The 13,438-nt window shown below is 44.4% G+C and overlaps 1 protein-coding gene across 2 annotated transcripts in view; it reads right to left on the reverse strand.

The window, feature by feature from the left end:
* Positions 1-3,391: 3,391 nt before the first annotated feature.
* Positions 3,392-13,438, reverse strand: part of LOC119653402 (unconventional myosin-XV) — a 179,221-nt gene continuing 169,174 nt past the window's right edge. For both annotated transcript variants that reach the window (XM_038057967.1, XM_038057966.1), the window contains 3 exons: positions 5,074-5,329; positions 3,872-5,011; positions 3,392-3,812 (listed from right to left, as the gene is read on the reverse strand). In XM_038057967.1, coding sequence (XP_037913895.1) covers positions 3,651-3,812; positions 3,872-5,011; positions 5,074-5,329 — 1,558 coding nt within the window. In that variant the 3' untranslated portion in view covers positions 3,392-3,650. The remainder of the gene's footprint in view (positions 3,813-3,871; positions 5,012-5,073; positions 5,330-13,438) is intronic.

Below are 13,438 nucleotides of genomic sequence, written 5' to 3' on the forward strand. Positions count from 1 at the left end.
TGCATTCCTACTCCTGCGAACAACCAGTGTAAGTTGGCTATTGGAGAGTTTTGGTCGACTGTGTCGCCTCGGTCTCGAGCATCCTTGCAGCTGTTGTTTAATTACGCAGTGGAATATCTGGGTTTTGATTGACTGCCTCGTCCACTTAAGGACGATTATGGAGAGAACGCTATTATTTAAATCACAGCGCGCCTAGCTCAAAAGTAAATCCACAGAAACAACGAGCTACCTTCCTGAATATAGATTGAGCATTCAGCAACGTTAGTACCTCTGCACGTACCAGAACTCTTCTGCGAAATCGGAAACGGGTTGATGGCTATGACATTAAAAAATGAAGAGGAACGGCTGGAGGAAATATACTGAACGAGCCTACAAGGAATGAGGGGATACGAAGCCCAAGAACTATTTAAACCTCACCAAGACGAACTTTCGGATTATAGTGGGAATACTCACTGGTCACTGCCGACTAAACTATCTCCGTTGCTCTGGTTAAATGTGGTGTACCAAATGTTATACATGTTGGACAAGGTTGGACTGAAGATGGTGGCTTATCCTGACGACCTTGTGATATTGGTATCAGAGATGTTTCCCTTGATTATGAGTGACATCATGGAAGGAGCTTTGGGAAAGGTGTGCCTGTGAGCCACAAGATGCGGACTCTGCATAAATCCAACCAAACCGGAACTGATGCTAGCTGAATGAAGAAAGATTGGTTCTTTTTTTCAATATAAAGTATAAAGTATACAAAACTAAATTGGAGATTGAACATAGAACCGCGGGTTAAGAAGGCCTGTATAACCTACTATACCTGCAAGAGAACCTTTGCAAATTAATGGTCTCTCCGGGCAAGGATGGTTCTCTGAATATGTGCCGCTCTGGTCCGTCCAATCCTAACGTACGGCTCTATTGTATGGTGGCAGGCTTTGAGCAAAAAGTACAATAGAACGAAGCTTAATACCATCCTAGATGAAGTACCTCGGGAAAGCTGGACATTCCCCACGAACTATGCCAGGCGCAAGCTGCACTTCACAAGAATCTTTGCTGTGGACTTTCCAACCAGAGCAGAGTGGAAGACGGACGGCGTGTAGCAAGGCGCTGGATAGTCTGGGCAGCACGCTTAAGGTCACCATTTAGATTCCTGGTCATGGAACATTGAGGGGAATGAGCGAGCTGAAGGATTGGCCAAGCGGGATTTTGCTCTTGGCAGTACTTTCGCGGGTAAAGTAGGTAAAGTAGGTGTCTCGCGACCGTTAAGGGCGGAATCAACTCGCATTACTTAGCAGCCGCGGGACTTAGATGGCGAAGGGTTACCACCTGCGCCAAGTCAAAGAGGATTTGGCCCGCTTATAACAAAACCTGATCGCGAGAGCTCCCGCACCAGACGCGTGCAAATACACACAAGATTACAGCGAGCTACACGAGGCACTGGCCCATAGGAGATCATACCGCTAGGCTCGGTACACGCTACAATTTGCATTGCCAAAACTGCGGAGAAGAGGGGATAACCCGCAGGCACTTCCTCTGCGACTGCCCAGCTTTAGCTATTTTCAAGTTACGGGCACTGAGTAAACCATTCTTTGGGAGCTCAGAGAGACTTCTAGCTACACAGTGGGAGAGCTACTTTCCTTCGTGAATGTTAGGGGCTGGATCTGAAGATCTGAGCTGGCTAGACTCTGCCTCCCTGCTCTCATAATAGCACTGACGGTCTTAGGAGTCTGTGCAATCAAAACGGCGCAGCACAGCGCTAATTGGGCCCCTCGGAGTAGCCTGCTGCCGACCTACTTACCCTATCTGCTGGGATTGGCACAGTGGTACTGATTTATACCGAGGCTTAGTATTCATAGAAATGCGGGCCCAGGTTGAAAATGATGAGAAAAAATCGGGCCCAAAGTGAAAATTACATGGTAAAAATTATTCATTTTTTCATTGAAATTTGTATCACGGGCTCCTGATAAAAGTTCAGGCCCTCTTTCCACCCTCTCTCATCAGGCCTGTTTATACCAATAGATACGACGCTTACCTAAAGCCTCTGCCGCAATCAAGGGGTACGATCCCGAAGTTGTACATCATAACTCCACGCTTGAGCCCGCAACGAGCGATATGGATACAACAACCGCGAAACTCTCACCAAGGGCGTCAACCGCAAATAAAGGGCCGAGAACACATCTCCAGGAATTCTTCTGAGGCATATGCTCTCCGATCGCCATCTCAGTTCCCATGATACAAGATAGATTTTGGTGATGCTTCGTGGCAAGAGCCACATCAGATGAGCCTCTTTCAGACTCGGACCTGATCGGCTTATTAGGATTATTGCATTCGCCTACAGCATCCACGGCAAGCAAGTGAATGTAAATACAGCGTTTCCCGGTGCAATATTTAGAGGGTTTTCTTTGGACATTTGGAGTAGACAGGGTTGTTGCCAACTCTGCTTCCTTGCCACCTCTGAGCACTAGGCGGAAGTAGTAATCACTTTAATCAAGGGCAACAGGTATACTAACGGCTATGCTATGGGAATGGAATCCACTGTGCGCACAAGTCCTTAAGGACGACATACGTCAATGATGAAAAAATCAACACATGAAGCGAAAAGGAATTTAACAAGTTTAACGAATTGCAGGTTAGGTATTAACCGGATGACGGCTTCAGTTCTACTGGTCGATACGTGGGACATTGCCAAACATCTCGCGCCCCTGGTGGTGAGCGCGGCAACCACTAGAGGTAGAGTAAGAACTGCTTGGGAAACATTCTCCGATGACGGTTGCAGATCGGTTTCCGCTTCTGCGGACGCTGCCTTGGATCTCTTGGGAGACACGTTAACTCGGCGTCCGTTCACGTCGACTTCGTGAAGGATGTCCGGCAGTCATTGAAGGATTTCATGTGGTCCAGAATAGGGCGGCGACAAAGGCTTCAGCCCGGCATCCACGCACAGAAACACGTGAGTGCATGGTTCATGGTTTATCTCAGCAAGAGCGCACTTGAAAAAGTAATAACAACGGTTTTATTTAAACAAAAAGGAAGTTAACAAGTTTAACGAATTGTAGGTTAGGTGTTAACCAGATGGCTGCCAAACATCTCACGCTCCTGGTGGTGAGCGCGGTAACATCCGATCGGCACACCATCATCACAGAGTAGAAGCCAAACGGGTGTCCCCAGAAACTCGAGGCACAGAATTGTAGGAAGAATGTAGGCTATTCAGGAAGACCTGGAAAGAGCTGAAGAAAATTTCGGCGACCCGCGAATCATAGCGCATGAAGGTGCTTGATGAACTATGCTCCATCTAGTGGATATTTGCAACCATATATACCTACCTAATGCAGTAATCAATTTTTTATAGACAGCAGACTTTTTATCTGAAGATTTATTGCGGACACTCAAGAGAAATGTGCGGAAATTATGGTAAAATATACTTTATTTGTAAATATTTTAAGTACATACATATCATTAAAATAACAGTTTTTTTCTCGTAATATGAATACAAAACAAGTGTAAAATATAATATATATTCAGAAAAATATACAGACTGTAACAATAATACGTTTCTGAACAAAAAAAAACTTAATTTCAACAATTCGATGTCTTGTTTAATTTCATTATCGTATCTAAATTATATCCTTACATTATCATCCTCAACAATACGTTCCTATGACTGACTATTCCTTGCGTTCCCTTTGGCTCACCTGTGCCATTGTGATGTACTGTCTGACGAGCCTGGAAATCTCATGAGCCTGTTCCGTCTGCACGCGGATTACTCGTTGTTGCATCAAATTTCCAACTTTCATGTCCAGGAAAAGTGCACCATCTTCGGAACGAACCTGAGTAGATAAATTCAAAATTTTAATCCAACTTTCATTAAGATAAATTTTAGATGTACCTTTCTCGTTGAGATGACTTCCATAAATGGCCAATGCTGAAGAGTTTCATGTGTATTTGGATCCAAGAACAGGACCCCGCGTCTGTTCAATGCAAGTATGAGGTCTCGCCACATGGGATTCGACTCCTCAACATGCGGTCCATCCTCGGTCCAGATGCGCTTCACCGCGAAGAAGCTGCTTCCAAACAGTGGCCACGCTGATAGAACTCCCAAAAATTGTGCCTTTACCTGTCCGGGTGCTTGCCCTGCCACTGTCGGCCAGGCGGCTTGGACAAGGCCAACCCATTGAGCTGGTCGCAATTCTCGAATTCCTAAAGCTGGTTTGGGTAGTAAGAATTTGATTTCTTTCATTGTTGGTACGTGATTCAGATCTGCTGCTCTGTGCAGTAAAGCCGCTATTCTTGCCATGTCATGAACTACGTCAGGATTAGGTGCTCCGTTACTTGGAAGTTCCAGTAGTAGACCTTCTAGATAATCAGGTGCCACTTGATTGAAAAGGACCTCAATGTATAATGGTGTTGGGGCTGGATCGCGTTTCAAGGGGAAGTGCCATACCGATCTGCAGAAAATCAGGTAAAATGGTTGTCCTGACTTCAGCAGTTCCGTGGTGACATCCAAAATGTATTCGTCTGCAGCTAGTGGCATAGTGAATGCATCCCCTTGCACAATGCAGTACAAAGAGAACTCTTGCTGCTCAGCTTCTGACTCGATTCCTAGTAACGAGCACAATTCCGCTATGACATCAGCAACAACGGTTGAACATCTGGTATTAACAACTCGCTCAGCACCTCCTGGTAACCTATAGATTTGCCGTCTGGCAGATCGTCCCGCCGATACGGCTGTAACTTCTTCCACGCTTGGAACATTCTTGCGACCTCCACAACGGGCTGTTTTTCGGAGATTCGTTAAACATACTGCAGCCGTACCGTGACACGATCGACGACGATCGGAAGCTGCTGCTGTCAAATGTTCCATTAGGTATGGTCGAAGAGCATCGGAACATCCGAAATAAGCTGCCAGAATACTAAGAAGACGCCAGGCACGCTGAGCAGAATCTGGACATGGTGAACGATTAGCAGTTGTTTGTTTCATCAGTTGACAGTAGACTTCATCGCGAAGGGTCAAATATTTGTGACAATGCTGGAAGGGAGTGGGGACGTAATTTATGAAAATGATATGGAAAGACGTGACCAAAATTTTACCATTAGAACCGTGTAGACACATTTCACTTCAGTGAGTTCTGGATCTGGCGGAATGTCTCCACAGTATCTAAGGATACAGTCGAAGCATTCTAAAGCTAATGGTGCCAAGTCAGGTGGAAGTCGTAGAAGCGGTGCTCGAATAGGGGTTCCTTGCCATTTCACGTGATCTGCGTGTGGCCTTGAGGACGATGATCGTTTCTCTCCACGTCCTCCAGCAACAGCGCTTGAGCTGGCACGGAATTCATCCGGTGATTGACTGAAAAATAGAGAAAAATTATGTTTTGATCAATCTAAGATTTTCTAAAAAAGAAATTTTTGGAAAATTCTTGACGCATGCAGAATTTATGATTATCCTTGCAGAGATGGAAACATGGAAAGACATATAAATAGCAGCAAAAGTGTGCATAAATCAATTATTAAGTAGAATCTGGGAGAATATTGGGAAAAACAGTTTGGGGCAGAAAAATCAAAAAGAGCGATTTATTCTAGCTCTTGTACGGAGTTTAAGGAACAACAGACAACTTTGAGGGCAAGGACCAAGAATCAGAAAAGAATAACCCCATTTTTTGTTGAGAATGATGGTAGTTCTGAGTCCACACCCACTGGATGACGGACCGGACCACTTGGGTTGGGATGAGTTGCCTCTGCCCTGGACAAAACCGTCGGTCAACTTTTTTAAAAAAAACTTGGATGTTTAGCCGAAAAAAGAGGTGTGCATGGACTAAAAGAGAGGAAGTAAGTTGCTTCCCAAGTGGTCTGGTGTGTCATTAAGTGGATGTAGATTCAGGACTCCCATCATCCTCACAAAAAAAAAAAAAATTAACCACTTCGGCCTAGTTTAGGTTTGAACATACGACGGATTTCACTTCAATATAATTCGCACCCATGTCGTGTTTGGAACGATTACCACCTGTCACCGCTTTCAGTCACGCTGCTCCCAGGGCAGAGATTAAGTAGCCTCTGTCCTGGACGAAACCGTCAGTCAACTTTTTTAAATAACCTCATGTTATCGTCACGCTGCACCCAGGGCAGACGTGAGGCAGCGTCTGACGATTTACCTCTGTCCTGATATCTATTTGAAATCGGACCGGAATTTCGAAGAGCAATTGACTTCTAACAAACATCACTAAATACCCACATTTTTGAAGAAATTCCTGAGCAAGATAAGGTCTTTTTATCCATTTTTCGTCGTGTTGGTGCAGCGTGAATTTTGTCGCAGATTTCCTGGCCATCCGACACCAACTAGACAAACACTGCGGCGTTTGGCTACTCGCCTTAAAGAGACTGGGACAACTCAAGTTTTTTCCAAGGCTGGTCGGCCCTGGAGCTGTCGTTCTGCTGAGAATATCGCTGCTGTTACCCAAGATGTTGAAGAGGAGCTCGGAAGATCGATCAGACGACCTGCCACGCAATTGGGTATTAGCCGGCTGTCCCTACGCAGAATTTTGGTGAAGGATTTGAAGGTGTTCCCTTTGAAAGCGCAGATAGTGCATCAGCTGTTAACTGTTGATCGCCAACGCATCTAACCTATGGTGAAGCCTTCCTGAATCTCAACGAAAATGAAGAGGAAGAAAATTATCATGAGCGATGAGGCTCATTTCCATCTTAGCGGTTACGTGAATGAACAAAATTATCCTTTCTGGGGCACCAAAAATCCCGCCTATCATCCACAAAGAGCCATTACACTCGCTCAAGGTTAGTTGGTGGTGTGCTGTTTACGCTGGAGGAGTCATCGGGTCATTTCTCCTCAATTGGATGAATTGGGACTGAAGAACATGTAGTTCCAACAGGACAGTGCAACGGCGCACACTGCTCGAGCCACAACCGATATTCTGAAGCAAGTATTTCCGGGTCACTTGATCTCTCATTTTGGTGATTGGCAATGGTCGGCCAGATCACCCGATCTAACCGTTCCAGACTTCCTTTTATAGGCCTCAGACTCTTGAAGCCTGAAGTTCTGCCAAGAGTCACTTCATATATGTTCAGAATGCAACGTACGCGAGGATCCAGCGGAGTTTTTTTTCAGATTACTCAACGAATTCCAACAGAGCGGCCAGACAGTATAGTCTTCAGTGACGGAAGCGAAAGAATATTGGGGTGGACTTTGGGGGTTACCCGCCCAGCATGCTTAGTGGATTACAGGGGGTTGTCCGCCCAGCATGGTGAGTATGTTGAGTGGATCACGGCGAAGGCACCCGCTATGCCACTACGTCTAGCATGAATTTTGCGGATGTTTCCGAAGGGGAAGTTTGACGAGCCATAAACAGCTCGAATAACTGGAGGGGTTCTAGTGTGGATCGGGTGCAGAACTTCTGGTATAAGAAACTTACGAAAATACACAGTCGGACGGCATATTGCATAAATCAGGTCATTAGTCGGACGGAAGAATTTCCACCCTACCCTATTGCGGGAATTCCAAAAAAGGACACACAAGACCGATTACTTGCTTACCAACCCTCGACAAATTCATAACGTCTATAATTAGTGGATGGGTCAATGCGCACCTCGAGACCAACAACATTCTGTCCTAGGAACAAAAGGGCTGCTGAGTTGGGCCAAGGGGTTGCATAGAGCAGCTCATTATCGACTCGGTAGTTGTAGGACAAGCAACTAGAGGTCAAAAAAACATCTTTGGTTGCTATATGCTATATTATGTCCTGGATTTCGACAACGTGTCACATTCCTGGCTAATCGATGACCTACATCTGTAGCGCATTAATCCGAAACTAACAAAGATTTTGGTGACAGTCATGCAAGGGTGGCATACCATCTTATCAGTGCGTTCATTTGAGGGTGCTAATAACCCAGAGACTATCCAAATACGGAGAGGTATCTTCCAAGGGGATTCATTGAGTTCCCTTTAGTTCTGCATAGCACTGAACCCCCTTTCATCGCTACTGAATGATGCTAGAAGGTTTGGTTTTGTAATCAAATGTGGCCTACGTGTTAAGTGCGAGCTGACACACTTGATGTACTTAAATAACATCAAGTTGTATGCTGATAGTGATGACCATCTTGGAAGTCTGTTGTGAATAGTAGACATGTTCAGCGTGGTATTTGGATGAAATTTGGATTAGATAAGTGTCGAATCCAAGCTCTTCGCAAAGGTCATCATCACGAGTTGCATGCCGGACATAGCATTAGTGACCTCCACATTCAAGCCATGACCGAGGCATACTCCTAAAAATACCTAGGAGTTCCGTAAGGAACCCATACTTGAGTTAGTGATCTGAAGGATGCTATGCTGTCCCAATTCCTGCGATGTGAAAAGCTGGTGCATCTCTCGGGGAAGAATAAAATAAGCGTGAAGTTTGAATGTATTCGCTATCCTTCCACTGACTTATGTATTCGGAGTATTGCCGTGGACGAAGACCGATCTGAAAAACGTCCAGCGGCGGATACGAACAACTATGTTCAAATTCCGAATGCATCATCCAAAGTCTACCGTGGAACAGACGAACCTGCCACGTAACATCGGAGGTAGGGGTTTGGTTAGCATAGGAGCATTTCAGCACCGCCAAGTCGACTTGCTGTGCGTTTAATTTTCATGCAACGAACTGGCGAGTCCCTTGAATGCGGCTATTTGAAAAGCAGACTGCGTACTGACTCCGCCCAACTTGAAGGATTGATCTTTCAATCCTCTGATTGGGGTGAAGTTGGACAAGAGCGGATCAATGAATGGAAGTTGAGGGTAATGCACGGTAAACACGTGAATTCTGGTTGGCAGCCATTTGTTGATTTGCATTTGTCGAACATTGTGTGCTGGAAAGCTCTTTGCTGAGACGGGGGATTAACGTCTGCCATTAAGGATGGGCTAGTCACCACCCGAGCTTATAGAAAGCTCATAATAAATGAGCGGGTGGAGAACGATCAGTGCAGAATATATGGTTTGGCGTTAGAGACGTTTGACCATCTCATTTCTGGCTGCACTGTTACTATCAAAATCTTGTATACAAGCACGAGCTGATCACGGGAATATGTCCGGTTTACCGATATGAGCCGCAAGCATTACTTGATAGTAGATAGCATGCATTGGGACTGGCAAGATCTAACCGTTCGCCACATACCGCACAACAAGCCTGACGTGCTGTTAGTTGACAAGACGGGTCGCTCCACGTATATTATTGATGTTGGTATTCTCCATAATAGCAACAATGAACGGAAATACGTGGATAGGAAGGTGAACTACAAGCCACTGGCTTGGGAAATCAAAGAAATTTGGCGTCTCGAGCGAGTGGTTGTCAGCTTGGTAGGTATTGTATGTAAATCCCTCATGACTTCCCTTGATGTCCTGGGACTCTCACACAGTCTGGTTCAAACCACGTAGAAAAGTACACCATTCTGCATATCTGTTCGATGTTTTATTTTGACAGATCAAGGATTCTAAGGGAAGTCTTCAAGAATGTATCTGAACGGTTTTATAAGCAGAAATACCAATCTTAATACAGGTAAGACACCCCAGCCAATGTTCAACTGGAGTTCACTTCACACACTACTTCCCCTATAAACCAGATTAGTCAGAATTACATTAATTCGGTTAATAAAATATACATTTTTTGTCTTTTATATTTAAAGAAAAAAAACAAACAAATAAAAGATACTACGGATGACACTGCTTCATATTTGGAGCATGTAAAATATGTATCTTTAAAATGCTAATAAATCTGATCTACTTGTGAATTTACTGTGGAAATGAAACACAGATTTTAGATGACGAATAACGACCAAATAAAACTGAAAGACTCTGAAGATATTTGGAAAATAGGAAAGGTTGCCTACCATGACTTAAATTCAAACTGTGTAAAATGTGTATGTCTATCCAATAATTTTACTACTCAGATTACTTCTTATAAAATGTGGTGACCTAAGGTCATAAACTTGCATTTTTGATCACTTCATGGTAGGTATCTAGCCGCTGCGTCTACTAGGTTCCAAATTTATGGATGTTTATGGTAGTCACCAGTTAAAGTTCAAAAGGCATCCTCAATACCGAAACCTTGGGTATCATCTCATCGCGTGTAAATTGGCACCTTACATCACAAAAAGATATTTAAGGTATGTGTACCTTAACGTAACCTTACACGAGCCAGATAACGAGCCGTTTTACACTGCTAAAGTTGAATTACAAACCGTAAACACACACGAGATGAAAAATCGCGCGCCACATCTCATAAATGTAGAAATCTTTTTTTTTAAAAGTCTACATTAATTACCAACTTAAATTCGTAGAGGAAGCACTAGACCCCATCGTAATGTAATTTATAAAAGCCAAATGGGAAGCAGCAACATCAAGGAATGTTTCGCCGGTCTAATTACGAACTTCTCGAATAAATTATGGAGTTTGAGCAAGTCCAGTGAGTTTTTGTCGCTGCCCTCAGATACGCTTGAGTTTGGCCACACTTTCCACTATCTTACTTTCAACAGAGCTAAGTGCTCTGGAAAGCTGACTTAGCAAAATAAGCGCATAAATTCTCGAGTTGGAAGTACGCGCTGGTATGACGGACCCCAGCTTGATTGATTGGATAATACCATGATTGCGCAAGAAGTGTTTATTCGAAACAACCTGGAGACTACAGACCCTGGCCATCGCCCCATTGAACGTCGTCATATGTGTAAATTACAAATATTTGTTTGATTTTGAGGCTGACGCTCTTGTGACTCTGAAGGCCGCCTGTAAATGCAGAGTCATTATTTTGATTTGGTAATTTAAGCTTTTTTTTAAACAATATGGGTCAATTATATGAATTCACAATACATTTAAAGTGGAGCATAAACCCGATACTTTTTTTGAAAAATGATAAGTATCTTGTAGCATTGATCAGCATAAATCAACATTCAGATATGAAAATAGAGAAAAGAGGGAGCCATGAAGTGGATTGGTCTCTCCTGATATTACATTTTTTGGGAACACTTTCATCAATAATATTGATTCTCATGAAGTCAAACTCTCTTCACGAGAGCGAGAGCGAGGAATTCGCCGCTACAGCAGATTTGACAGAAAGGTTAGATGTATGCCAGACTATAACCCACCATTGGAACTGATTTCTTGGACTATTTCGAATTAGTTGTGAACCTTTGAGGAGAGGCACTCAAGCTCTCCTCCCTGTCCTCACTAACTGCAGAACCTTCTCAGAAATCTTACCAAGCAAGACAAATTTCGACACCTCCTAGAGGTATACCTTGGACATCAGATTTCCCAGGAAATCATTATCTGTGCACATAGGAATTATCTTTTATCACTTTTTGATCAAAGACGTCTTCACAGAATCCTCCCCAAAAAGATTTCCAGCGGCAAAAGCCTTCTTCCAGTTCATACTAGACAAGTGAATTTTCTGTTCTTCAAACAGTCTTTCGGTCAACCTCTTGCAGCTGCAGAATGGTGTCGCATCCATGCGTAGGCTACTGGTAACTTAACGCTGTCAGATACCATCCACCCTTGAATACATTTCAAAAATCATGGTAATTATGCATTTATAGTTGTCATGGCGCATAGCGTGCGAACCAAACCTACGCACTGGAGTTTCCAATAGTGGCAAAATGTTTCCGCCTACACAACTTTCCGAGAAGCTTGCACACTTCCTTTACCGTGCGGTTATCTTACGGTAGTGGGTTCTATTGCCTGGATTAACCCGCAATGGAGCCATTTCTCAATGTGTGACCTGTTCGTTACCACTTCCACCTTCTCATAAAGGCGAATTTCTGGCCCGCAAGCTGAAAAAGTTCTTCATTTGTTATCATCTCAAGGCAATATCTAGTTGGTCTTCGCTAAAGACAAAAACAACGCAACAATGACATATCAAATGTTCAACACCTTCGATGCTCTACTCGTTTATGGAGATAGGAAGAGCGGGTTCACCGGTTAGATTGAAAAGCATGAAGGACATCACCGGTAACAAGAAGAAATGATATCGGTGATAGAATGCATCCCTGGCATCCCTACCATTTTTCGCGCATCACATATATGTTTGTCGTTCCTCCAGATCGCCCCTCCTTCCTATACCAGCTGTTCATCCGCCGATAGGAGTACTTGGTAGCTCCATAGTTCTTCCAGTAACAGCTAACATATTTTCAGCGTGCTATCTTTCCACCGGAGTATGCAGTACACCAGACATCAGCCGCCTTCTTTCGGAGCTCTTCTCCTACGCACTCTGGTGGCCCTCCGGTGTAAGTCGCAGAACCGCCTAAGCATCTTTTTGTTACCAGACTTGCTTATTCCACTTCTTCTGATGAAATTCTTAATTAAATCAAAAGTAAAGCTGGTTTACCGCCGTCGCCTCTTCCGTGCGTGAAACTGACGGCTCTGATTGATGGCTCCTCCGATCGTTTAATTGCATCCTTCAAAGTTATGCCGCGTCCAAACCCCTTTCTGGTCGCAAGGAGTATGCAGTAAGCCTTATCAGCGGAATAAATTACGACAAATTTCCGTGTCGCCGCCTGCCTCGCCGCCCAGCATAAATAACTTGTCAAGCAGCTTAAGTCTTTATTATCAAAATGTGAGAAGCCCCCGTACCAAGCTGTCGCGTTTCAGTCGTTCTGCCCTGGCTTTCCAACACCAGCTTATCTGAATCACTGTGGTTGGATGATAGGATTTTAAGCTCCGAGCTCCTCGAGGGTTCTCTGTCTTTAGCTGCGACAGAGATCGCGTAGCTTCAGGTAAGTCAGCTGGTGGAGGTGCTTTGATTGCGGTCCCCCCCTATGAGCCGCATCCATCTTTTCTTCATCTTCTACCCCCTATGATTGTATCACCTTACGTGTTTCCCTTCCTAACGCCGGTCCTTTTATTAGATGTTGCGTATACTTTCCTTGCCTCAGTCCCTCCTATCTGTACGATGAATTCTTCGGCAGTCTTAGAAGTCCTTTCCCCTCTTTTCCCTTCATTGTTTGTGGTGACTTTAACCTCCCTTTGCTCTCCTGGCCTAACATCCCCGGCCCGCCGCTACTTCCAAATTGTCCCTTCCTTCTATAAATCCTTGAGCTCCTATCCATTATGGTTCACCACTGAAATTCACAAAAAAAATCGTCTGAAGCAAGCTGCGAGGAAAGGGTTTTATGCTTCGGAAGCCATGCAGACTTTGCCCATTTGAGCGCTCTGCGGACTTGTTGTTGATAGTTAAGTCTAGGAAGGGTTATCTGGACAGTATTCTGATCTCACATCCATAACGCCTGTAACGCCTCCCAGTGCCCTCCAACGTTCATCAAATTTTCCGGCTCCACTTTTACCCCCCTCAGGTATTCTGTGAGTTACTTCTCCTCGGTGCATAACCCCTCTCCCTCTTCTTCCTCTCTCCCTCTTCTGAGTACAGCTTCCTGCGAACCTCTTGCCACTTCCATTCTTACTCCCTCTTTGGTGGAGTACCTCATTGAC

This window comes from Hermetia illucens, chromosome 4 (assembly GCF_905115235.1).
Source record: "Hermetia illucens chromosome 4, iHerIll2.2.curated.20191125, whole genome shotgun sequence".
NCBI lineage: Eukaryota > Metazoa > Arthropoda > Insecta > Diptera > Stratiomyidae > Hermetia > Hermetia illucens.